The sequence below is a fragment of the Pongo abelii genome, chromosome 4 (assembly GCF_028885655.2).
Source record: "Pongo abelii isolate AG06213 chromosome 4, NHGRI_mPonAbe1-v2.0_pri, whole genome shotgun sequence".
Lineage (NCBI taxonomy): Eukaryota > Metazoa > Chordata > Mammalia > Primates > Hominidae > Pongo > Pongo abelii.
Window position 1 is genome coordinate 41,252,018 of NC_071989.2, and position 25,938 is coordinate 41,277,955.

A 25,938-nucleotide genomic window follows, 5' to 3' on the forward strand; every position below is an offset into this window, starting at 1 on the left:
CCATGGTGTATAAGTGCTCTCTTTACTACTGGAAATAGAGTCATTAGCATCTTTAAACTCAGATCCAAACCAGAAAACTTGTCCTTGAAATTCTGTTTCTCTAGAACCACTCTCAGTACATAAATCTTTATTAGGGTTCTTCAGAGAAACAGAACCAGTCAGATAGATATAGATACGTGATATCATATGTATCCTAAAGGATATATATATAAAATATATATTTATATAATTTATTAATTTTTAAATGTCTTCTATTTTTGTCCTCATCGTCTTGAGCATATGGAGCACATTTTTTTTAGTAATCTTTTTTTATTTTTATTTATTTTTATTTTATTTATTATTATACTTTAAGTTTTAGGGTACATGTGCACAATGTGCAGGTTTGTGACATATGTATACATGTGCCATGTTGGTGTGCTGCACCCATTAACTCGTCATTTAACATTAGGTATATCTCCTAATGCTATCCCTCCCCCTCCCCTCACCCCACAACCGTCCCCAGAGTGTGATGTTCCCCTTCCTGTGTCCATGTGTTCTCAATGTTCAATTCCCACCTATGAGTGAGAACATGCGGTATTTGGTTTTTTGTCCTTGCGATAGTTTGCTGAGAATGATGGTTTCCAGTTTCATCCATGTCCCTACAAAGGACATGAACTCATCATTTTTTTATGGCTGCATAGTATTCCATGGTGTATATGTGCCACATTTTCTTAATCCAGTCTATCGTTGTTGGACATTTGGGTTGGTTCCAAGTCTTTGCTATTGTGAATAATGCCACAATAAACATACGTGTGCATGTGTCTTTATAGCAGCATGATTTATAATCCTTTGGGTATATACCCAGTAATGGGATGGCTGGGTCAAATGGTATTTCTAGTTCTAGATCCCTGAGGAATTGCCACACTGACTTCCGCAATGGTTGAACTAGTTTACAGTCCCACCAACAGTGTAAAAGATGGAGCATATTTTTAATAGCATTAAAAGTTTTAATATATTAATTCAATCAATTTTGGCATTTATGGGTCCCTTTCAATTATTTTTAAAAAGTTTCTTCTGGTTAATATTATTTCTTTTTTGAATGACTTATAATTTTTTGACAAATTTTACATTGTTTCATGCTAGATTTGATCCTAATGCACAGCTAACTTATTTAGAATAGGTTAGATCTTTTAGTGCAACCAAAAGCTACCATTAGTCTAGAGTTTATATTACGTCCTTCCATTCTGGTTGGTACAAAATGATCCCTCCTTGTGTGAATTTTAGGAATTGTTAGACTTGCTGGTTTCTGGTGCTTCTCTCCCTCACTTGTACACAGCTCAGCTTCCAGTAAGCACTCAGCATAGATCAGCAAGGGTCCCACTCTGCTAAGCTCCAGAGCTCTCATTCCTCCTTGTGCAGCTCCTTTGTCTCAGGCAATTTACTCTGTAGATTCTAATGCCTTGACTCCCCAAACTGAGGTTTTAGTTCTTCAATTCAGTGAAGCCAATGGACACTGTTTGAAATCCACCTACCTGTGCAGTGGCCTGGAAATCGCCACCGGGAAGTAAGCCGTGGCAAGTCTAAGTCTCACCTCATTTGTTTACCTTCTCTTGGGGATCATAACCCTTCAATGACTCTTGTCAAATGTTTAAAAACCATTGACTTTCATTTTTTTCTAGTTGATTAAGGTGGAAGAGGAAATCTGATTCCTGTCACTCCATAATGGTCAAAAGCAGAAATTTCTTAAATATAATAGCATTTAAAATAAGCCTCTCATTCAAGTCCAAACATGAACTGCATGGTGGTCTGCTTCACAAAAGTGGAATGCAACATCACTGAGGATATTTTTTTTATTTGTTTATTTTTGAGACAGAGTTTTGCTCTGTCACCCAGGTTGGAGTGCAGTGGTGTCATCATGGCTCACTGCATCCTCGACCTCCTGGGCTCCAGTGATTTTCCCACCTCAGCCTCCTGAGTAGCTGGGACTACGGGTATGTGCCACCATGGCCAGCTAACTTTTTAAATTTTTGGTGGAGATGGGGTCTCATTATGTTGTCTAGGTTGCCCTTGAACTCCTGGGCTCTAGCAGTCCTCCCGTCTTGGCCTCCCAAAAGGCTAGGATTATAGGTGTGAGCCACCGCCCCTGCCCTCTGAGGGTATTTTCTTATTTCCTTGCTGTGCAGTTTTGGGAACAAGCACCTATCTTGGGAAAGAAGCAGCTTCATTTTATTATCCTAGTCATTTAGCTTAAATTCTCAGTTTTCTTTGATTTACCCCTTTAAATCTTCCAAGCAAAATTATCTCTGTCATTTCTTTTTTATTTTTCCTTTTTTTTTTTTTTAGATGGAATTTTGCTCTTGTTGCCCAGGCTGGAGTGCAATGGTGCAATCTTGGCTCACTGCAACCTGCGCCTCCCTGGTTCAAGTGATTCTCCTGCCTCAGCCTCCTGAGTAGCTGGGATTACAGGCATGTGCCACCATGCCTGGCTAATTTTGTATTTTTAGTAGACATGGGGTTTCTCCATGTTGGCCAGGCTGGTCTCAAACTCCTGACCTCAGGTGATCTGCCTGCCTCGGTCTCCCAAAGTGCTGGGATTACAGGCATGTGCCACCATGCCTGGCTAATTTTGTATTTTTAGTAGACATAGGGTTTCTCCATGTTGGCCAGGCTGGTCTCAAACTCACGACCTCAGGTGATCTGCCTGCCTCGGTCTCCCAAAGTGCTGGGATTACAGGCTTGAGCCACTGTGCCTGGCCACCTCTGTCATTTCTTTATATATTTCCTTAGTCTAAAAACCTATCAACCAGTGTCTGATTTACCAGTTTATCTACTCTGTTAATCATGTCCTACAGTGCTGATTTTATCATTTTACTATATTGATCTAGAACCCCTTTTGGTTGCCCACTGTCTTCCGAATAAAGATTAACTCGATTTGTCGTTCAACGTTTGGTCCCTTTGCTATTTAAGAGATAAAACTTTTCTGCTATTGTTGAAAGGGCTTCATTCTGTCCTCTGTTGAATGTAACAGTTCAGGAAACTGCCACCATCAAGCCCTGCCCACAGGCCTATCTGCCCCATCCACAGGGCAGGCACATTCCCACTGTCTCAACCCTGAGCACAGCCTCTGAGGATTGGATAATGAATGGTTTTCTTATGATTCCACTGGAAGCAGAGTAAAGGTAGATTCAAACACCCCTATTCTCTTTGAAAAACTGAAAAAGTCCTAGTTAACCTGTACTGCAGGCTAATAAGCAGTTTCCCAGGCTCTCCATCTCCAAGATAGAGCCTCTTTTGACCACTGTGCAATTAACATTCTAGGGTATTGACTATTTTCATCCTCAGACCCAGAATATTTGGAAGTAGTGATAGGTAATGTAAGAGAAGGGATTTCTTATCTTGTGTTTTTCAGTGGCTCCCAAATTGAAAAAGAAGCTATGAGTCACATATATTTGGAAAGTTATATTCCCCAAATTTATCTTGCCTTTAGGATAACCACATAACTCAATAAATAAAATCCAGGACAGTTTGTCCAGAAGGAATACAAATAAGTAAGGATGTTTTTGTTGGGTAAAGAAAGTCTGACAAAGTAGAAGTAGAAAGCAAATGTCCTTTTTTCAGGTCATGACTTGTTGATTTTATACACACACAGACACACACATGTACATACACACACACATACACACACATATATTTTTGTAATGAATTCCACTGTCCCTCCCTCATGTTCCTCGACTCTGTCACATTTTCTGCTTGTCATGGTTTAAGGGATACCAGCAATGCATAAGAAAGAGAAATCTGAAGAAATGATAATTCCCAGGCTGCAGCTACATAAAACTGTTTATCAGAAAGTTTTTCTCTGCCAGGGCTCCTGATTAGCTCACAGGTTACTAGCCCTTCTAGTTGACTATGCATTCTCTACTTCTACACTCAGGAAATCTGAAGGATGATGGTGGGGTTGGAGACTAGCTCAAGTAAGAGTAAAACACCATTAGAAAACTTTGCTCTAATTTTAGAGCCTGGTGAGTGCTTCAGAAGTGTCTCTTTCTGTACTTTATCCTTTGAAACAGTGGCAGTAACTGGGACAACTCCAGTTGAGCAATTTCTCTGGCTTCTTTCCCTGGAAGCCTATTTATTTCTTCCTGTCTGTGATCTTTGTTCTTTTTTTCTGGTAAAACTGCCTTCATGGCAGGGTCAGCCAAACTAAACAGGCCTGATTTACCAGCAGAACACTGGCTTCCACTGTTGGGTTAAAGGGCAGAGTTCTGAGTAGCAAAATAACATGATTCAGAGTTCTTCAAAGCAGTGCTCAGCCATTAGGCAGTCCATGAACATTACAAAATCTCCATCCTAAAGTAAACATAAATTGAAAAATGATTATATGTGCAACTAATAGAAAAACAACAGGAGTGAGACTAAAAGAAATCTATAATTTCTTCAAGAATACTTGAACATGCTTTTCCTCTGCAACTCTATTTCCCTGAGACCCTCAAGTAGACTGTATTAGTCCCTTCTCACACTGCTATGAAGAAATACCCAAGACTGGGTAATTTATAAAGGAAAGAGGTTTAATTGGCTCACAATTCTGCATGGCTGGGAAGGATTCAGAAAACTTACAATCCTGGTGGAAGGGGAAGAAAACACATCCTTCTTCACATGGCAGCAGGAGAAAGAAGTGCTGAGAAAAGGGGGAAAAGCCCCTCATAAAACCATCACATCTCATAAGAATTCACTCACTATCATGAGAACAGTATGAGGGTCATTACCCCTATAAGAACTCACTCGCTATCATGAGAACAGCATGAGGGTCATTGCCCCCATCATTCATTTAGCTCCCATCAGGTCCCTCCCATGACATGAGGATTATGGGAACTACAATTCAAGATGAGATTTGGGTGAGGACACAGCCAAGCCATATTATTCTACCCCTGACCTGTCCCAAATCTCATGTCCTCACATAAAACACAATCATACCTTTCCAACAGTCCTATCAAATCTTAACTAATTCCAGCATTAGCTCAAAAGTCCAAGTCCAAAGTCTCATCTGAGACAAGGCAAGTCCCTTCTGCCTATGAGCCTGTAAAATCAAAAGCAATTTAGTTACTTTGTAGATACAATGGAGGTACAGGCATTGGGTAAATACACCCATTCCAAATGAGAGAAATTGGCCAAAACAAAGAGGCTACAGGCCCCATGCAAATCTGAAATCCAATAGGGCAGTCATTAAACCTTAAGGTTTCAAAATGATCTTCTTTGACTCCGTGTCTCACATTCAGGGCATGCTGATGCAAGAGGTGGGCTCCCATGGCCTTAGGCAGCTCTGCCCCTGTGGCTTTGTGGGGTACAGCCCCCCTTCCTGGCTGCTTTTGTGGGCTGACATTGAGTGTCTGCAGCTTTTCCAGGTGCATGGTGCAAGATGTTAGTGGATCTACCATTCTGGGGTTTGGAGGACAGTGTCCCTCTTTTCACAGCTCCACTAGGCAGTACCCCAGTGGGGACTCTGTGTGGGGGCTCTGACCTCGCATTTCCCTTCTGCACTGCCCTAGCACAGATTCTTCATGAGAGCTTTGCCCCCAAAACAAACTTCTGCCTGGACATCCAGGTATTTCCATACATCCTCTGAAATCTAGGCAGAGGTTCCCAAACCTTAATTCTTGACATCTGTGGACCTGCAAGCCCAACACCACATGTAAGCCACCAAGGCTTGGGGCTTGCACCCTCTGAAGCAACGACCTGAGCTATACATTGGTCCCTTTTAGCCATGGTTGGAGCTGAAGCAGCTAGGATGCAGGGAACCCTGTCTCGAGGCTGCACAGAGTGGGGTGGCCCTGGCCCTGCCCATGAAACCATTTTTCCCTCCTATGCCTCCAGGCCTGTGATGGAAGGGTCTGCCATGAAGGTCTCTGATATGTCCTGGAGACATATTCCCCATTGTCTTGGTGGTTAAAATTCAGCTCCTTGTTACTTATGCAAATCTCTGCAGCCAGCTTGAATTTCTTCCCAGAAAATAGGATTTTCTTTTCTATCGCATCATCAGGCTGCAAATTTCCCAAACTTTATGTTCTGCTTTTTATTGAATGCTTTGCCACTTAGAAATTTCTTCCTCCAGATACCGTAAATAATCTCTCTCAAGTTCAAAGTTTCACAGATCTCTAGGTCAGGGGCAAAATGCTGCCAGTATTTGCATAGCAAGAGTCACCTTTCCTCCAGTTCTCAACAAGTTCCTCATCTCCATCTAAGACCACCTCAGCCTGGACTTCATTACCCATATCACTTGTCAGCATTTTAGTCAAAGCCATTTAACAAGTCTCTAGGAAGTTCCAAACTTTCCCACATTTTCCTGTCTTCTTCTGAGCCCTCTAAACTGTTCTAATCTCTGCCTTTTACCCAGTTCCAAAGTCGTTTTCCAATTTTTAGGTATCTTTACAACAGCAACCCACTTTCTGCAGTACAAATTTACTGTATTAGTCCCTTCACATGCTGCTGTGAAGAAATACCCAAGACCAGGTAATTTATAAAGGAAAAAGGTTTAATTGACTCACAGTTCTGCATGGCTGAAAAGGCCTCGGGAAACTTACAATCATCACGGGAGGGGAAGCAAACACGTCCTTCTTCACAAGGCAGCAGGAGAGAGAAGTGCTGAGCAAAGGGAGAAAAGCCCTTTATAAAACCATAAGATCTTGTGAGAACTCACTCACTGTCACAAGAACAGCATAAGGGTAACTGCCCCATCATTCAATTACTTTCTACTGGGTCCCTCCCATGACATGTGGGGATTATGGGAACTATAATTCAAGATGATATTTGTGGGAGGACACAGCCAAACCATACCAGGGACTTTCTCACTCGAGTAACCTGCCTGTGTTTGAACTATAGAAATGAACCACAGAGGGCACTGGGGGACTGACTGGGAAGAGAAGTATCAAGGAGGACTAGTGACAACTCTCTAACGGGGAATGGTAGGAATATTTGTTGGGGATGAAAAAGAGATCTAAATGTGTCTCCTGTTACAAAGCCTGACTGTGGTGTACTGTATGTTAGGAGAGCAAGTAAGAAGACTTTGATGGGGTCTGGCAAGAGAAACAACTATGAAGCAGGCAGAGCAGGAGCACTAGATGCTGAGCTGAGATCTCCTGAATTAGAGGGGCCACCTCATCTTCAGTCTCCTATGAAGGGCAGCAATATTCACAGGGCCAGGAATATGGCCACATGGGGCTGAGATCATCAGCTGGGTTTATATACCAACCATTGAGTTTATGCTAATATTTGTGATTATAATGATAAATTTGCTAATATCATAATATTTATATTGCATAGTTAACAATATAAATATTGATTAAACAATGATTCTGTGCTGGGCTTCTAAATGCTTTACTTGTGCTATAGTATGAATGTTTGTGTTTCTCCCTAATTCATTTGCTGAAACCTAGTGCCCAAGGCGATGGTATTAAGAGGTGGAGCCTTTGGAAGTTGATTAGGTTCCACCCTCATGAATGGTATTAGTGCCCTTATAATAGAGGCTTGAGGAAGTTTGTCTGCCTCTTCCACCATGTGAGGACAGAGCGAGAAGGAACACAGAAAGAAGGAACATATGAAGAACGAGCCCTCACCAACACCAAATCTACTGGCACCTTGATCTTGGACTTCTCAGTCCCAGAACTGTAAGCATAAATTCTGTGGCTTGCAGATTACTAAGATATTTTGTCTCAGCATCCTGAATGGACTAACATATTTAGTCAGATAATAATAATCAAATTATTATCCTGATTTTACAGTTGTGGAAATTGAAGTACAGAGAGGTTAAGTGGTTTTTCAAAGTCAAATGGCTAGTAAGTGGTGGAACCAGGACTTGTGAGAAAGAGAGTCTTAGAACAAGGTGAATCTAAGATGAGGGTTTAGACAGTTGAAGGTTTTAGAGGCAATGTGTGTTTTGTGTGGCCATTCTACCTACTTTCGATCAATCAATCTATGAGAAAGGCCCTATGCTGCATGCCAGGAAGGGGGCTGTGGTGGGGATATATAAATACCCAACAAATTCCTATGTGAGTGAATTTACACTCCTGTCGAGGATGTCCTACAGTTCTGGGGTGGCTCAACCCAAATTCTATTAATACTTTTTTCCCTACATTCTGAAACTGTCCTGTGAAATACCATAATTACTAGCTATACATGACTATTTAAATTTCTGTTAATTAAAATTAATTAAATATTAGGTTTGATTTTTAAAAATTGATAATAAAATAAGTAAAATTAGATAAAATTAAATATTGAATTCCTCAACTACCTACATTTCAAATGCTTAGTTGATACACACGGCTAGTGACTACCAGGTTGGTCACTAAAGAAAGAAAAAATGATTTCCATCATTGCAGAAGTTGTATTGGATAGCGCTATTTCACAACGTCATTTGACTTAAAATAATCTGCCAAAAGAGGTCAACCAAACCCATGTCTTTTGCCTTCGTTTTTTTTGCTCTGTTTCACATATGTTGTGCTTGGTAATAGCTTCTGACTCCATTAAGAAGTTAATGAAAGCCATTACCCAGAAAATGCCCCTATGCGATTCTATACAGAAATTCGTATACAACTTTGGTGGGATTATGGACTCTCTGTGTAACAGTTACCTACTGATGCCTAGCAAATTACCTCAAAACCTAGTGGCTTAAAACACCAAAGTTTTATTATCTCACACGGTTTCATGGTTCAGGAATATGGGAATAGCTTGGTTAATGATTCTGGTTAAAGATTCTCATTAGATTTTGCTTGAATTGCTAGATTTTGCTAATAAAAATACAAGATGCTCAGCTAAATTTGAATTCATGATAAACAAGAAATAATTTTTTAGTGTAATATATAACTAGGATATATTTTTACCAAAAAAATTCAACATTTATCTGAAATTCAAATTTAATTGGGCAGGTGTATTTTATCTCACATTCCTAGGTTTCAGTCAATGTGTGAGTGAGCTGGGGTTTCCAGTCATCTGTAGATTAACAGGCTCTTGGGTCCATTCCGGAGGTGATTCACTTACATGCCTTGCAGCTCAGTGCTCATTGTTTGCAGGAGTTTTTTGCTACCTGGACCTCTCCGCAGGGCTGCTTGAGTGTCCTTACGACACATCAGCTAGCTTCTTCCAGAAAGAATGAATCAAGAGAATACACTATCACTTATGACCTTGTCTTGCAAGTCATATTCCGTCATTTCTGAAATATTGTATTGGTTGCACAGGTCAGTTTTATTAATTGTAGGAGGGGAATTCCCAGGGGCATGAATACCAGGAAGCAGGAATCACTGGGGTTATCTGGGAGGCTGGCTGCATTTCTTGGAATTTATACACAGATTTTATACAATATGAGCACCCTAAAGGCACAATTTTTCTATTTTCCCTCCCTGTTGTGGTTCCAGTGGCTTTAACAATGCCTTATAAAACTGTAGGCATTCAATAAATATTTGTTAAATGAATAAAGAAATGGACTCCTAGCCCATGATCTCTTACCCAAAAGATTCTACTTCTCCCTAGGTTTTGTAGAAACAAAGATGTTTCCCCAAAGAGCTTGGAGATGAAGATATTAGAATATAAGTAATAAAAATTTGCAGGGACATTCTAAAGTAATATATTAATAATGGTGCTAATAAATGATCATGATGGTGCTTTTAAATGAGTGCCAGTATCTGTGTTAGAAACTTCTATTTAGGGCTGGGGGCAGTGGCTTATACCTGTAATCTCAGAACTTTGGGAGGCCAAGGCAGATGGATCACCTGAGGTCAGGAGTTCAAGACCAGCCTGACCAACATGGTGAAACTCTGTCTCTACTAAAAGATACAAAAATTAGCTAGGCGTGGTGGTGGGCACCTGTAATCCCAGCTACTCAGGTGGCTGAGGCAGGAGAATCACTTGAACCTGGGAGGTGGAGGTTGCAGTAAGCCGAGATTGCACCATTGCACTCCAGCCTGGGTGACAGAGAGAAGAGAGAGACTCTGTCTCAAAAAAAAAAAAAAAAAAAAAAGAAACTTCTTTTTAAGCATGTAATTTCAAGTATGTAACCTTTCACTTATGCATTGTGAAAAACAAGAAAGAATAATAATCCAGACACTATGAAGAAATGAACGCACTCACACACACACATACACGTGCTTGTGTGTGTGCATATGCACTGTTGCTCTGGGATAAAAGTAGAAAGGAAATGATGATATTTAATAGAATGCCAGACAGGGTCTTTTGTAGAAAAGTACCTGGCATAGTCTTGACACATAAATTACAACTTGGGAGAGAATAGGCAGGTTAAAGTTTATCATAAGACTGATTTTAAAAAGAGGAGTGTGGGTAGTAATTCAAAGCTGACAAAGATCTGAGAGGAAAGGGCTACATGCGGAAAATAACAGTGGACCTCTTTTTAGTGGCAGCAGAATTATGTGGGTCAAATTCTGCCACTTTTTGATATCTGCTGGGACTTACTTTCTCAAGACAGAGGGCTAACCTAGGCAAAGCCATGTGGCTCTCACGATCCAAATCACACGTTATCCCTGAAGTGAACTTGTGGGATTTGCTTTTTGCTAATGGAAGCCACCAAGGAGATTCTGGAGAGGAAGAAATATACCACCACTTCAATATCCCCATCCTAGGCAGCATCTCTTTCCTCAAAATGCCGCAAGTTTGTGAGGTAATAGGATGAAGACAGGAGTCAGATATAGGAAAAGCCAGCAGTTTATTTCTTGATGGCTTACAGAGGAATGCTTGTCTCTTTACACCTTCTCAGGAGGGTCTGCAAAGCAGCCTCAGCTGCTCTCTGGACACTAACACACGGATCTTGACGAAGTGCTTGCAGCCCTGAAATGGCAAGAATAGCAAATAAGTGGATGAGGAGAGTCAGAGCCCAGCAAGAAGGGCAAACCAAGCCAAGGCCCAGCTTTTTAGCACTGACGGCCAGACCCAAGTGGGGCTCAGGTCCTCATGCTCACATTTTATCCTAAAAGGTAGGATGTGGAACTACAAGAAATGATTTTAACATTGAAATAAGGGAAGAGAAGGCCCTGACCTTGTGATCAGTAGGTTTAGGCAATTGGAAAATCGTAGTCTATTGGTGTTTCTGATGCCTGCAAAGGGCTGCAGCTGGAGGTTGCTTTCTACCCTGGAGAAATTCTAGTGTCTAGAGAGCATCAGAGACAATAATTGGTACTAAGATTTTCAAGTTCTGGGCTGACGTGGAACTTAGAGCAGCAATATTTTCTCTTTTCCTAAGAATGTAACAATATACTGGGAAGAAACTAGGCTGGTACTCACGTGTGGTCAGTTGTTCTCTGTCTAATAACTCCACATATTGGCTGGTCAAATTGAGAACAACGGCATCTAAAGTTAATAAGAGACAATGTTACTGATTTCATGACAGAGGAAGAAGCCATGAAAAGTAGATCAGGTTAGACTCTGCACCCGGTGAGAAGGTAAATGGTAGGCTGGTGAATGAGCAAACTATATGACTTCCTTGGCACCCCCTAGAATGATGTCAGGGTGACTTCTATTGGGTCCCAAGTGCCTTGTCTGCAAGTAGTCATTTATCCAGAGTATTTGGCAGAGTTCACACAATGATCTTCTAAGGAGGCTAGTTGTTGCTGGGATTTCAAATGTGTGTGTAAGATAGGGTCTCTGTCTTCAAAAAATTCATAATGTAGTCGGCGGGGGGGATCATATGTATGATTCAAGAAGGAATCTTCAGATTTTAAATTTGGCCTTAAAGATGGTGAACGGAGTGGGCCTGTTGTCTGTGGGCTGAATTAGTTGGAACAGGCTTCAAAGTAAGACTTAGAATTTCATGATAGAAGGATCTTTAGAGATTTATTTATGTTTTATTTTATACATCAGACAGAGAGGAAACATAAAGTTAAGTCAATTTCCAGAATCACGTAGCAGAGCCAGGAGCTGCTGGCTCCCACATGAACATTCTTCCCACTTGTATCATGTTGCCAAAGCTCACAGCTTGAATTGAGCTTTGGATGTTGAGTATAGGTTATCTTATGGGATGAGGTGAGGAAAAGTGTTTATGTAAGGGCAGTAGCTGGGAGCAAAGATCTAGGGAAAAGAAGGAGCAAGGACTTGGAGCCAGAAGGAGCACGAAGGGCTCAGATGGGAGGAGAATGAGTGTAGGTGAGTCAGGAGAGGTTATGAGTTTTCACTGCAAAAGGAAGCAGGTTTCTTTGAGGGAGGATGTTACAAGATGTAAGATAAAAGCCCTTTCTGGGCTTTAATAAAAAAGTTATACCAGTCATACTAGTGTTCATACTGGATAGCTTCTGGTCAAAGCAAAACTAGATGGAAAAAGCAGACATATCTGGGTAGGAAATGGGGATGTGTACTCACCTGTGAGTTTGACAGCTGCACTCCTGATCACCTCCCAGCTGCTGGTGAAGAAGGTGAAGGAGTGTGTGTGGAGGATCCACAGAATTTCCTGGTTTTTCTTGGCCTAGAAGAGATGTGAATTACAAAGAGGGCAACTGGAAAGTGAACCTTTGTGACATTCGGCATCCTATAGGTCCTCAGAACGGATTTGTAAAGGCCAGTGAGCACTCACAGAGCCATAAATTAATTGGCTGAAATTGTCTTATGGGTATTTAGATCTACATTTAATTAGGAAGGCATCAGAGTTTAAGAGATTAATCAACAGATATGAATTTTAGGAACCAAGGAGAATATATCCCAGTCAGGACTTGGGAATGGAGCAGAGGGTCCTGTGGCAGGATACCTCTATGTCACTATAACCTGTGAAACCAGGATATCACTGCCATCCTTCCAAGGCAGTTCTGGCTCTGGCCAGAGATTCCTTGCTACATTGTTTGCCCTTCTAGGATTTGTCTAGACCGTTGTCCTGCCTTTTTTGGAGGCAGCATCTATTGGACACTCACCAGTTTCACACAGAATTGCCTATAGAAATCCCTGGCCCTTGGTAGATCCTGATCAAGGAGATGGTCTAATACCCCGTAGAGTTCCTGGAGGCCCAAAAAGGGAATGCAGACCATCAAGACATCACGGCAAGCCTGGAAAACAGAGTTTTCTGCATCACAGTCCAGAACGTTAGGATCTCCTTCCAGAAGGGAAAAAATGCTGAATAGTACTGGGAAAGAAGCAGTAAAAGTCAGTGGTGTGAATGGCTTTATAGTCATTGCTGGCACCTTCCCAGTTTCAAGAATGGAAGAGTAAACTTGGGAAGAGATGGTAAGAAGAACCTAGAACTGGAGAAGAGGTTTTCAGGTTCAGCGCTAAGGGGTGACTTTAGATCTGGCTCCTGGTGCAGCTAGACCAGGCTTATTGGTACTTCTCAGCCATGGGGAGAGCAGGAGGTGCAGGTGTCTGTGGAGAGCACTTACAACTCCAATCTTGGGGTTGGGATCCCAAAGGTGCAGAAGGAATGAAATCAGGCTCTTTTTCACTTCTTCAGCAAAAAAAATCTTCCACCTTCTTCCTGTTAGGGATGCCAGGTCCTCAAATAAGAAGATGGCAGTCAATCTCACATCATCCTGCTCCTGTGGTGATGAATGAATGTCGTGGTGAATATCCTCTCAGAGGCCATTCCCTGCCAGCACACTCTCGGCTCTCATCCCACCCTTCCCACTTCAGGAAAAGAAGGCTGGAACCCAGGCACTTGTCCATCATAGTCACGGCCTCTAAATGTTCCAAGAACTCGCTTTCTTGCCCTGAAGCTTTCTCTCCATACTACATGAGTTTAAAATACCCTGGGTCTGGGGTTTATGCGATGCCAGAGAGTTGATTGCTGTCTTTGAGTAGCTAGTGAGGAAGTGTGACCATGACCACAAGAATGGTACACGGGGGTACTCATAGAGAAAGCCAGGGAGGGTTTCTGCTAGTTGTGTATTTTACTTAGTTTGGTTGCGTTACTAGCCTAGAATTATGGGGCCTCTAATCTTAAATTGTCCAAGGCCTAGTACTATTCTCCATGACACCAAATATTTTCTAAAGGGATTACAGGCAGTTTGGGAATTTGGGCCTTGGTTCTTAGAGAGGTTAAACACAGAAGTGCCTAGCTCTACTCTTGAGTATGTGAAGTTATGGAACTTTCTTGTTTTTTGTCCAGGATGGCAGGCAATGATTTTAGGAAACCAAGAGAGGCCGGGTGCGGTGGCTCATGCCTGTAATCCCAGCACTTTGGGAGGCTGAGGCAGGCAGATCACCTGAGGTAAACAGTTTGAGACCAGCCTGGCCAAAATGGTGAAACCCTGTCTCTACTAAAAATATAAAAATTAGCCAGGCCTGGTGGCACGTGCCTGTAGTCACAGCTACTTGGGAGGCTGAGGCACGAGAATTGCTTGAATCTGAGAGGAGGAGGCTGCAGTAAGCCCAGATTGTGCCACTGCATTCCAGCCTGGGTGACAGAGCAGGACGCTGTCTTAAAAAAAAAAAAAAAAAAAAAAAAAAAATGGAAAACAAGAGAAAGGTACTGGAGGAAGATGGCCTCCTATTACCTCATTGGAGTTATGTTTCAGAGTTCTGACGGGGAAGAAATGAAGTGAGATGAATTTCATGGAAGTCTTTTTATTTTTAGGCCCAGAAAACTAGTTTAAAATACACATATGAACAAAAAGGGATTAAAGAAAAAGCAGTCCTGAATAACAGAGTATTATTTAGATAAACAATAAAGTTAATATAGATCTTTTAAAAAAATGATGGTTTGTTGGGAAAATCGGTCAGAAAAGCTCAGATGTGACCTTGTATAATGAAAATGAAAGTAGAAACACATTTTTTAGATTTATTAGGAATAAGGTCAGGATATATTTTTTTAAAAGATACCGCTTTAGAAAGAGAAAGCTAACCAAAAACAAGGTACCAAAAAGGTAGAGAGACATTTAGTTAAAAAAGGTTGAATTTTGCAAAATCAATGAGCTAATGATAGGTCCAGGAACAATCAACCAATCAAGATGATGAAAAATCAGAAAGAAAAAGTGGCAAAAGGATTTTGGATTCTGGGAGAAATATTACAGAACGTCTAGTCCAATGTCCTCATGTTCACTTGAGAATATGGAGTCACAGAGGGTAAAGCGGTTGCTCAGGGTGACAGTGTGCGGAATAGTAGCAAGAAGGGAACGGAGCATGGGGCAGCAGCCACATTTTCTGTTCTACCATTTCATTCAAGTGTCACCATGTTTTGAAAAGTCTAAGAAAGTATTTAAATATTGAAAGAAACAAAGAAAGAAAACTTGGAGATTATAGAAAGCTATGCTTAATCTACATAAAAATATCGGGGCAATAGATCATAGAGTTAAATATACTTATGTAAAGATGGCATTACTGGAGAACAAATAAGAGCCAAAGTTTTGTCCAACTTTACTTTTATGCAAACGAGATGGAGTTGACAACTATTAGAGATGAGCAAGGTCTGAGCTAACAACCAGCAAGACTTTAGCACATTTTATCCTTCTCTGATGACACTGGGAAACATTATCTAGACCACAAAATTGTCAAGTGGACTTGTGATTTACTGGAGGCTCAGATCTAAGAGAATTATTATCAGATCAACAACAATCCAGGAAGCTTAACAGCTGGGGTTCTGAAGGGGTGACTTCAGCCCTGTACAATGAAGAAAAAGAATATCTTTGTTATTTTTACCCCAGTAAGCATTTTTGAGGACAAGAAAATTAAAAGTTGCTTTTTTTTTTTTTTTTTTTTCTGAGACGTAGTTTCACTCTTGTTGCCCAGGCTGGAGTGCAGTGGCATGATCTCGGCTCACTGCAACCTCTGCCTCCCGTGTTCAAGAAATTCTCCTGTCTCAGTCTCCCAAGTAGCTGAGACTACAGGCGCGCACCACCACACCCAGCTAATTTTTGTATTTTTACTAGAGATGGGGTTTCACCATGTTGGCCAGGCTGGTCTACAAACTTCTGACCTCAGGTGATCCACCTGCCTCAGCCTCCCAAAGTGCTGGGATTACAGGCGTGAGCCACCATGCCTGGCCTAAAAGTGATGTTGGTTAATTGGAGGAAATAGTTGGAAACAAGCAGAAAGATGTTTTCAAAGGCCAGGTCTAGGCTAGCACATAGACAAGAAAAACTGCAAAAATACGAAACTGAAGAATGCTGTGGGCATATATTACAGACTAAAATCTAGAGGTTCATATAGTTAGCATGCCAAAATCAGGAAGAAACGGCAAAATTAAAAAAGAATGGAGCAAAGAAATAGGAAAAGGTTGGATTTGAGAGGTAATATATCCTCAGATTCTATTCAATACTTCTTGAGCCTCATTTAGAGGTCCAACTCAGTCACAGGCTTGCAAAATATTTAATGAGCAGAAAAATTAGGTTTATGATGAATAACGAAGGAAATGAAGACTTCTCAAGTCTGCAGACTGTAAGATAAATAGGTAATCGAATAAAGCCTTAATGTTTATGAAGAATGCACTAGAGAAGGCAACTAGCAGTTTTCCATCTCCTCTGACAATAGCACATGAGGAAGCACGTTTAGATTACAAAATAATAGGTTTAGGTTAAAAATACATTTTTACATTGATGGCAATGAATAACCAAAAAATAAATACTAAAATGTGCTTCCTGGAAGGCATAGAGGAAAATGACCCTTCTCTGCCTAGGACTGCTGACTGATCTTTTTTGAAATTGGGATTATAGAGTACATCAAAAGCTGGCAAATGTTTTCTCTAAAAGGCCAGACAGTAAATAGTCTAAACTCTGTGGGTCCTAAGGTGTCTGTAACAGCCAATCAACCCTTTCTGAGGGGTGAGGAAGCCAGGACATTTATCTACAAACTCTTGTTTCTTATTGTTTGAGGGTCCTTCCCAGGGCATTTCTTCCCCCAACAATTCTGGCTCACCCAGCTTAGACCAATCATGACTGCCAGGCCATAGAGCACCCTCAGGCAGAGAGACACAGGAAGTCAACAGCTTGTGTGGAGATCGTCTGCAGGTGACCTGTCTGGGGCAGGCCAAGGAATATGGGTGGGACACTGACAATGTCTTCTGTGAGCACTACCTAAATCTTTTTCTGTTCACTCACTTCTGGGAAGGGAAGTTCCTAAACAGGCTCACTTACATCTTCAAAGAAGGTCCTTGTTTGCAGCACTATTTCCTTGAAGTAGAAGCTCACATCTCGGTCTGTCAGCAGCTCCAGGATTTTTTTTAGAGCCTTCAAGCTTTCACAGACGACTTCAGTGCGAGCCAGGTGATACAGGCCTTTGATGATAGATTCTAGCATTAACTGCTTATGTTTCTTCACCTATTTTAAAATAAGACCTCTTAATCTTGAAAATTGTTCTATGCATATCTGGAATAGGGTAGGAGTCCTCAGACAAGAGGACTGAAATTTTGTCAGGGTCACATGTACTTCAACCCAAGAACTACCACTTCAGCAATGTATCTGGATTTCCAATTAATTTTTATGCAACTACTGGGTGTGGGTTAGTAAATAATTATTTCAAAACTCTACTTAAGTGAACCATTTCCCCTTAGAATGCCTTTTACCTTGTGAGGAGCCCCAGATGCTGTGTTGCCAAGCCCTCGGATGGCCATCTGCCTCAGAGTGGCGTTGGAGTCCCAGGCACTTTGATCCATCAAGATCAGCACATCTCGCAGATTCCCATGCTTCCAAAGGATTGGCTCCTTCATGAGCTGAAATCAACACACTCCTCCCCTTTAGTTAAGCGCATGGCCCCCCTTCAGGAGAGTGCCAAAGATATCATAAGTACAATTAAAGAGAGGACCCCACTGCTTGTGGAGCGGAGGAGGAAGCCCTCTGGTGAACCAGCAAGCCTTGCTGAAGCTGAGCTCTAGATGTGAGCAGCACACAAGTCAAGCTCACATGGTGATGTGAACCCGGTTACCTGCATAACAGATGTCTAGTCTCAATGGAAAATGGGGCAGGGAAAACAGGAATGACTGATAGTTTTCCTTCTCTGGATTGGCTGGAATAGTTTTTAGGCCGGAATTTGAAGCGTCAGTGCTACAATGCTTTGTTTCATCCCTCACAGATTTATTATCCCCCTTTCTCTGCCTTCTGCAAACTAGAGGGCAGGAGGTAGGTGAGGTGGTTTATTTTTCCTCTTTCACCGCCTGCTTAGGTACCATATATCTGGCAGTAGCTGGTCTCTCCTCTATTAAAGCCCCCCACTTTGAAGTCTCTCTTCCCTGGTTCCAGTGCACACTGGGCTCCAGACCATAAGAGAAATACCCTATGGGGACCCAGTGAGTGTGCTCTGAGGGCTGCTCTCCCTTGCCTCAGAGAAGAAAGCTGTGCCGGTTATCCGGTAGTTCTCCGAGGAGGAGGTGAGAGATGAGAGCAGCTGTTCCATGATGTCCAATATGACTCCGTGTTGCCACACTGCCACGCTCCTAGAAAATGCACATTTTAGCAGAGACTTATTTTTCTAAACAACGGAGGAAATCTTAGTTTGTTTGTTCATCAGGCAAGTAATTTGTCTAAAAAGGAATGCTTGGCTGGGGGTGGTGGCTCACGCCTGTAATCCTAGCACTTTGGGAGGACGAGGCAGGTGGATTGCCTGAGCTCAGGAGTTCAAGACCAGCCTGGGCAACATGGTGAAACCCCATATCTACTAAAATACAAAAAATTAGCCAGGCATGGTGGTGTGCGCCTGTAGTCCCAGCTACTCAGGAGGCTGAGGCAGGAGAATTGATTGAACTCAGGAGGCAGAGGTTGCAGTCAGCCAAGATCGCACCTCTGCACACTCCAGCCTGGGCAAAGAGCAAGACTCTGTCTCCAAAAAAAAAAAAAAAAAAAAAAGAAAAAAAAAAAGGAATGCTTGATGAAAGCCCACCAAAGCTTAAATTTTAAAATGGCCTATCCAACTGTCCAATTTAAATGTAGTTTGTCTAAACAATCCCATCAAAAAGCAGGCTAAGGACATGAATAGATAATTCTCAAAAGAAGATATACAAATGGCCAACAAACATATGGAAAAATGCTTAAAATCACTAATGATCAGGGAAATGGAAATCAAAACCACAGTGTGATACCACCTCACTCCTGCAAGAATGACCATAATAAAATAATAATAATAATAAAAAAGATGTTGGCATGGATGCCGTGAAAAGAGGATACTTTTTCACTCTTGGTGGGAATGCAAACTAGTACAACCACTATGGAAAACAGTGGAGCTTCTTAAAGAAGTAAAAGTAGATCTACCGGTTGATCCAGCAATCCCACTACTAGGTATCTACCCAGAGGAAAAGAAGTCATTATACAAAAAGGATACTTGCACACGCATGTTTACAGCAGCACAATTTGCAATTGCAAAAATATAAAACCAGCCCAAATGCCCATTAATCAATGAGTGGATAAAGAAAATGTGGTATATATATACCATGGAATACTACTCAGCCATAAAAAGGAGTGAAATAATGGCATTCGCAGCAACCTGGATGGAATTGGAGACTATTATTCTGTGTGAAGTAACTTGGAAATGGAAAACCAAACATTGTATGTTCTGCCTTATATGTGGGAGCTAAGCTATTAGGACGCAAAGGCATAAGAATGATACATTGGACTTCGGGGGTTTGGGGGAAAGGGCAGGAATCGGGTGAGGGATAAGACTACACACTGGGTGCAGTGTACACTCCTCAGGTGATGGGTGCACCAAAATCTCAGAAATCATCACTAAAGAGCTTATTCATGTAATCAAACACCACCTGTTCCCCAAAAACCTACTGAAATAAAAAAACAAAAAATTTTTTAAAAAGCTGATTAAAAAAGTGTTCAACAGAATTCTAGGTATGTGAATATTAAATATTTCTTTCAAAAAAAAGTGTAATTTGTCTAAAGATGTTCACCTGAATCATGTTTCTTGAGGTGAGTGGTGTGTGGGGCTGATCTTACCATCTCTTCCCACTCCCTTTTCTTTCTTTCCTGTTTGTCCTCCTTCAACTATTAGTCCTAAGTGAATCAATTATGCTCAGCAAAGTTGCCTGTATTGCACGTTTTTGTTTTTGTTTTTGTTTTCTTCTTTGTATCTGGTTCTAGAAAATGTGCACATTACCTGGCCAGTGAACATACGCCTATGTGATGGGTACTAGGACTGCTGAGTAGAGTCCATAAGTTGTCCCCCTCATCAGATTCCTTTGCAAGGCCTTCTCTCATGGCTTGGGCATGCAAACATTTTAAAGTAGCAGTTGAAAGCCTAAAGGAGACAGTCAGCGTTACAAAACTAAGTTGACCATTATAGGGAATTGCAAATTCCCAAGTTCACCTTCCCACTCCTCACAATGCTTTCCCACCCCTGGGCTAGGGGCTGTTGTGTAAGGGAAAAACAGGCAGCCCTATGCTCACATTTTAGCCTTGGGATCCATGGGGACACACAGATGATGTGGGCCAGTAAGTAATGCCACAAAATCTTGTCAACACTCTCCCCATAAGAAAACATAGGCCATAAGAATAAAAAGTGAAAAATATCATATTTCACTGATTCTAAAACAGCATCTCTGAAATCAGGATGCATCTTGCAGTAGATGTGTGTTACAATTGTTCTTGGCCAGACAGTACTTGTGATGTAGTTGCTATTGTCTGTGCATTCACATGTGCTGCCTAGTTCAGGTATAGCTCTTTATATTACCATCATTTTAGTAAAGTTACATGTATTATTGGAACTATTACTTTTAATGGCAAAAACAGCAATTACTTTTGCACCAACCTAATACGTGTTGAATCTAAATGGTGTTTAAAGTGTCTTTAAAAATGTTGCACTATAATTTTACATTGGAATGAAAAGTTATGCAAAAGGCAGGGAAACAGAATGATGTGATATAAAATGAAAATTCATACCTCATAATCCTAAAAGGGTTCTTTTGATAAGTACAGAATAAAAATTTTAAAGTTTAAGAAAGCATTGATTCACGCTTACTTTGGAGTCCTTTTCTGTTTTCTCAATGGTATGCAAAAAATTGCTTTTTTTCAATTGCTGAAGTCTCAGAATTTATGAAATATGGTATTTATTTTTATTTTTCTTCTTTCCCTGGTGGCCTTGAAGATCACAAGATTCCACCCTCTCTAGAAAGATCTCAACGATAGAAACCAAAGATAATACAGTAGTTCCTCTAGGAAAGAAAGCATAGCCCCTTATTCTTTAAGTGACTATTCTGTGTAGCTACACTGGATGCTGGCTCAAGAAGAACTATGGTGTCACGGCTTAGGGAGAGTAGAGCCTTGTTTCTTCATGGACAATGGATGCTATGACAGAAAGCACAGACCCTGACTTCTGCAGCTCCGCTCCTGGAGTCTGGGATTAGGACCGCTGTGGAAGATACTTCCTGATTGGCCGTTTACCTGCAGGGGTCTGGGATCTGTTGCTGTTCTCCCTGCTGCATCACATGCCGCCTACGGCTCCAGGGAGAAGTGGGCATCTTCTGGCCCAGTGTGCAGCTAACCAGCTTCAGGAGGAGAGTGAACAGCTCTGGATACAAGCCGGTGACAGAGGTGCCCATTGAGATCACTTCATACATAGCACAGGCCACCTGAGGGGAGAAAGGGCCTCTTGGTCAGGCAGTCTCATTTTCTCCAAGGCCATCTTCTTTCTGGGCTGATTTTCAACTTTGTTTTCTCCACCAGTAAAAACACACAGAAAAGGGAGGGTTTATTGTCTGGAAACTTCTCAACTCAGGGACTGTCATGTTAGTCCTGTGACTGCCAGAGGACACTAGTCATGTAAAATAAAATGTTTTCAGCATTGGGGTTTTTCAACAAACAGGGTCCTTTGGATATATTACAGACTTATCTAGAAATACAGATACATAGATTTTTTGGGGGGTTGATGAGAAATTTGCTTCTAAAACCTAGGCATTACCATTCAGGACATAGGCATGGGCAAGGACTTCATGTCTAAAACACCAAAAGCAATGGCAACAAAAGCCAAAATTGACAAATGGGATCTAATTAAACTAAAGAGCTTCTGCACAGCAAAAGAAACTACCATCAGAGTGAACAGGCAACCTACAGAATGGGAGAAAATTTTCACAACCTACTCATCTGACAAAGGGCTAATATCCAGAATCTACAATGAACTCAAACAAATTTACAAGAAAAAAACAAACAACCCCATCAAAAAGTGGGTGAAGGACATGAACAGACACTTCTCAAAAGAAGACATTTATGCAGCCAAAAAACACATGAAAAAATGCTCATCATCACTGGTCATCAGAGAAATGCAAATCAAAACCACAATGAGATACCATCTCACACCAGTTAGAATGGCGATCATTAAAAAGTCAGGAAACAGGTGCTGGAGAGGCTGTGGAGAAATAGGAACACTTTTACACTGCTGGTGGGACTGTAAACTAGTTCAACCCTTGTGGAAGACAGTGTGGCGATTCCTCAGGGATCTAGAACTAGAAATACCATTTGACCCAGCCATCCCATTACTGGGTATATACCCAAAGGACTATAAATCATGCTGCTATAAAGACACATGCACACATATGTTTATTGCAGCACTATTCACAATAGCAAAGACTTGGAACCAACCCAAATGTCCAACAATGATAGAATGGATTAAGAAAATGTGGCACATATACACCATGGAATACTATGCAGCCATAAAAAATGATGAGTTCATGTCCTTTGTAGGGACATGGATGAAATTGGAAATCATCATTCTCAGTAAACTATCACAAGGACAAAAAACCAAACACCGCATGTTCTCACTCATAGGTGGGAATTGAACAATGAGAACACATGGACACAGGAAGGGGAACATCACACTCTGGGGACTGTTGTGGGGTGGGGGGAGGGGGGAGGGATAGCTTTAGGAGATATACCTAATGCTAAATGACGAGTTAATGGGTGCAGCACACCAGCATGGCACATGTATACATATGTAACTAACCTGCACATTGTGCACATGTACCCTAAAACTTAAAGTATAATAATAATAAAAGAAAAAAAAAGAAATTTGCTGCTAAAAATGATCAGCCACAGACAAAAGTACAGCCATAACTATAAACTGGAGTAAAGTTAGGGTATGAGAGAAGAAGGAGGTGTCATTAATGTGACAGCACCAAGCTCCAGGTGGGGATAGATCATAGAAGACGGCACAGTCTCAAGCAAGTGATGGGTTCAGGCTGTCCAACTCACTGAAATTGCCTCAACCCTGGCGATGTCATCTTCTAACTCAGTCTCCAGTTTGTCTATTAAGGCTTGCAAGAGTTTTCCACTGGAGGCTGGCTTTTCAGCCAGCGCCTTCCACAATGTCTTTGTGTCCCTAGAGTGGCAAAGCAGGAAATTGTGAGATAAGGCACAACCCCTCGGGCTGTAAGCTTTTCCATCTGACTCACTCTAAAATCACATTATGACTAATCACAATTTCAAGGGCAGATGGACATGCTGCCATGCCTGGGGATAAGAAAGATGTTTTACATAACAATTCAGCATTCTAGCCTTGGGTTACGGAACTTTGTTAAAGTCCACTAAGATGGGAACCTCTCATGTAGGTGCATTCCAGGCCACCAGAAAGAGGAGAATATTCACTTTTTAATATTCTCTTATTCCTATGGCATATTGTTAAAAATATTATTATGCAATACATATATATCTTATATATATGAAAAACATTTGGAAAAACATTACTTGTGATTCAAATACCAATTGTTAAATTGTTATTCAGATGAGCTATTTTCAACCTTTGTTTGCTATCTTGCTCTCAAACCATAAATCCCTCCCCAATGCATTTCAGAGTGGCCTTCCCTTGGAGAAGGAATCAGTTCAATAAGGTTCTACCTGTCGAAGGGCAGAGGCTTCTGTAAAAGGTTGACAACAACTATATCCATGTGAAAGCTGGCTATCTGGGAGATGGCTTCTAGCATGAACTGAAAACTTTCTTCTTTTTGTCTGAGGACTGGCATGTGATGGTAAATTGTGCCTAAGATCTCCAATAGCTAAAGAGAAAAAAGCCAAGTCAAACATTAAGTTGCTATTTTCCCTCTATGTAAATGACTCAGAACAGGTACCTGTTGTGGATGGGCAGCTGATGAATTCTAAATAATGTTAAAAATAATAATTGCTTTCACATGTGGCCTATTTCTCACTCAGGAGGATTATTCACGAATTGGGTATTTGTTCCTAATTAAATTTAGGAAACATTTTGTGAAAGGGTGTATTATGACAGGTGCTGTGTTTGCCATTGTCGGAATTTACCAAAGATGAAAAGGATGTACCCCTTTTGCAAAAGGAGTGAGTGATCCAATAAAGAATATCAGTCATAGACCTAAAGGCCTGTAGTCAAGGCAGTCTATGGCAAATGGTATACATGAGGTGCATACAACCGACAGGGGAAACCAGGAGGAACTGAGTCACATTGGAGGGCCATTTGGTTTGGGTCTTGAAGCATTTATAGCAATTTCAAAAGGCAAGGTGGAGACAGATGGTGGGGAAGGGCATCCTTGTCAGAAAGAACACAGATAAAGATGTAAAGTTAAAAGACATGAGAAGAGGTGGAGCACAGAGGATTTTTAGGGCAGTGCAACCACTCTGTATGATCTTACACTGGTGGATACATGTCATTATACATTTGTCAAATCCATAGACTGTACAACACCAGGAGTGAACCCTAAACCCTAAAGTCCATGGAACTGCGGACTTTAGGTGATAACAATGTGTCAATGTAGGTTTACTGATCATAACAAATCTACTCTGGTGGGAGATATTGACAGTTGGGAGGCTGTGTGTATGTGAGGGAAGCGGGTAGATGGGAACTGTGCTTAAGTTTGCTGTGAACCTAAAACTGCTCTAAAAATCTATTTTTTAAAAATCGCGGGAACATGGGCATAAGAAAATGCTGAGATTTCTAGTGTACGAGAATGGTCCAGGTTGGAGTGCAGAGAGAACGAGGGTAATAAAAGAAAGATGACTTGATAGAAAAGATGAACCCAGATCTCAGAGCACTGGATGCCACCTTTAGGAATTTGGATGTTAATCTGTGGCCAGTAGGGAATGATATCTTACATTTGGATTTTTGACATGGACAAAGGCATATATCTGTGTTAAAGTAACTTTGCTTCTAGTAGACATTTCTATTATTTTGGACAGACATTTAAGTTAGACATTTATTTTAAATATGTTTTCTCTGAATTATAATTCCTTAGTTATAAATAGCCCCCATTTATGATTACCACAGATTCCTAGGTCAATGATGCTTGGAGAGGATTTAGGTCCCTATTGTAAGCCTTTACCTATTGTGTGAACAACCCTTTAAGCTATACACACAAATATATGGGCATTCCATATTTATCAATTTTGGCTGTCCCATGTCTAGCCCAGTGCCTACCACATAGTATGTGCTCAATAATGTTTTCAAAAAGACTTTTTGAAAAGTAATTAGCACAGAGGTAATTTTCAATGCCCTTAACACAAAAGCTGTGCTTTGGAGAGTTTTTAAATTGAGGGTAGTTGACTGGACTATAGGGACAAGAAATTCTTTTTCTTACTCTCTTTGAGTTGCTTGCATTTAGTTACAGATTTTTTCCTTTTTTTTTTTTTTGAGACCGAGCCTTGCTCTATTGCCCAGGCTGGAGTGCAGTTGCCCAATCTCAGCTCACTGCAACCTGCACCTCCCTGGTTCAAGTGATTCTCCTGCCTCAGCCTCCCAAGTAGCTGGAATCACAGGCGCTTGCCACCACGCCCAGCTAAGTTTTGTATTTTTAGTAGAGATGAGGTTTCTCCATGTTGCTCAGGCTGGTCTCAAACTCCTGTCCTCAAGTGATCCACCTGTCTTGGCCTCCCAAAGTGCTGGAATTACAGGTGTGAACCACCACACCCAGCCCATTTTTTCCTTCTTATTAATGTTTGAATAACTTGTATTCTATTTTTGACTTCAGAAGAGAAAAGAGAGGCATCTCCATTTGGAGCTCTTAACCAAGCTTCCTGAATTTAAATCCTGTTCACTCTGCTTAACTCTCCGGTTGGGAAGAAGAATTGAGGACTTTCCCCAATCCAGTGGCAGCCTTGCTTATCAGAC

The 25,938-nt window shown here is 41.2% G+C and overlaps 1 protein-coding gene across 1 annotated transcript in view; it reads right to left on the reverse strand.

Moving 5' to 3' along the window:
- Positions 1 to 10,664: 10,664 nt before the first annotated feature.
- The window catches only part of MROH2B (maestro heat like repeat family member 2B), a 78,467-nt gene continuing 63,193 nt past the window's right edge, over positions 10,665 to 25,938 (reverse strand). Inside the window, exons 31-42 of the mRNA XM_024247099.2 lie at positions 23,703 to 23,860; positions 23,061 to 23,187; positions 21,258 to 21,445; positions 19,975 to 20,115; positions 18,199 to 18,313; positions 17,447 to 17,593; positions 17,019 to 17,201; positions 13,332 to 13,487; positions 12,870 to 13,001; positions 12,328 to 12,430; positions 11,257 to 11,322; positions 10,665 to 10,803 (exon numbers count right to left, since the gene is read on the reverse strand). Of these exons, the coding sequence (XP_024102867.2) occupies positions 10,697 to 10,803; positions 11,257 to 11,322; positions 12,328 to 12,430; positions 12,870 to 13,001; positions 13,332 to 13,487; positions 17,019 to 17,201; positions 17,447 to 17,593; positions 18,199 to 18,313; positions 19,975 to 20,115; positions 21,258 to 21,445; positions 23,061 to 23,187; positions 23,703 to 23,860 (1,623 nt within the window). The 3' untranslated portion in view covers positions 10,665 to 10,696. The remainder of the gene's footprint in view (positions 10,804 to 11,256; positions 11,323 to 12,327; positions 12,431 to 12,869; positions 13,002 to 13,331; positions 13,488 to 17,018; positions 17,202 to 17,446; positions 17,594 to 18,198; positions 18,314 to 19,974; positions 20,116 to 21,257; positions 21,446 to 23,060; positions 23,188 to 23,702; positions 23,861 to 25,938) is intronic.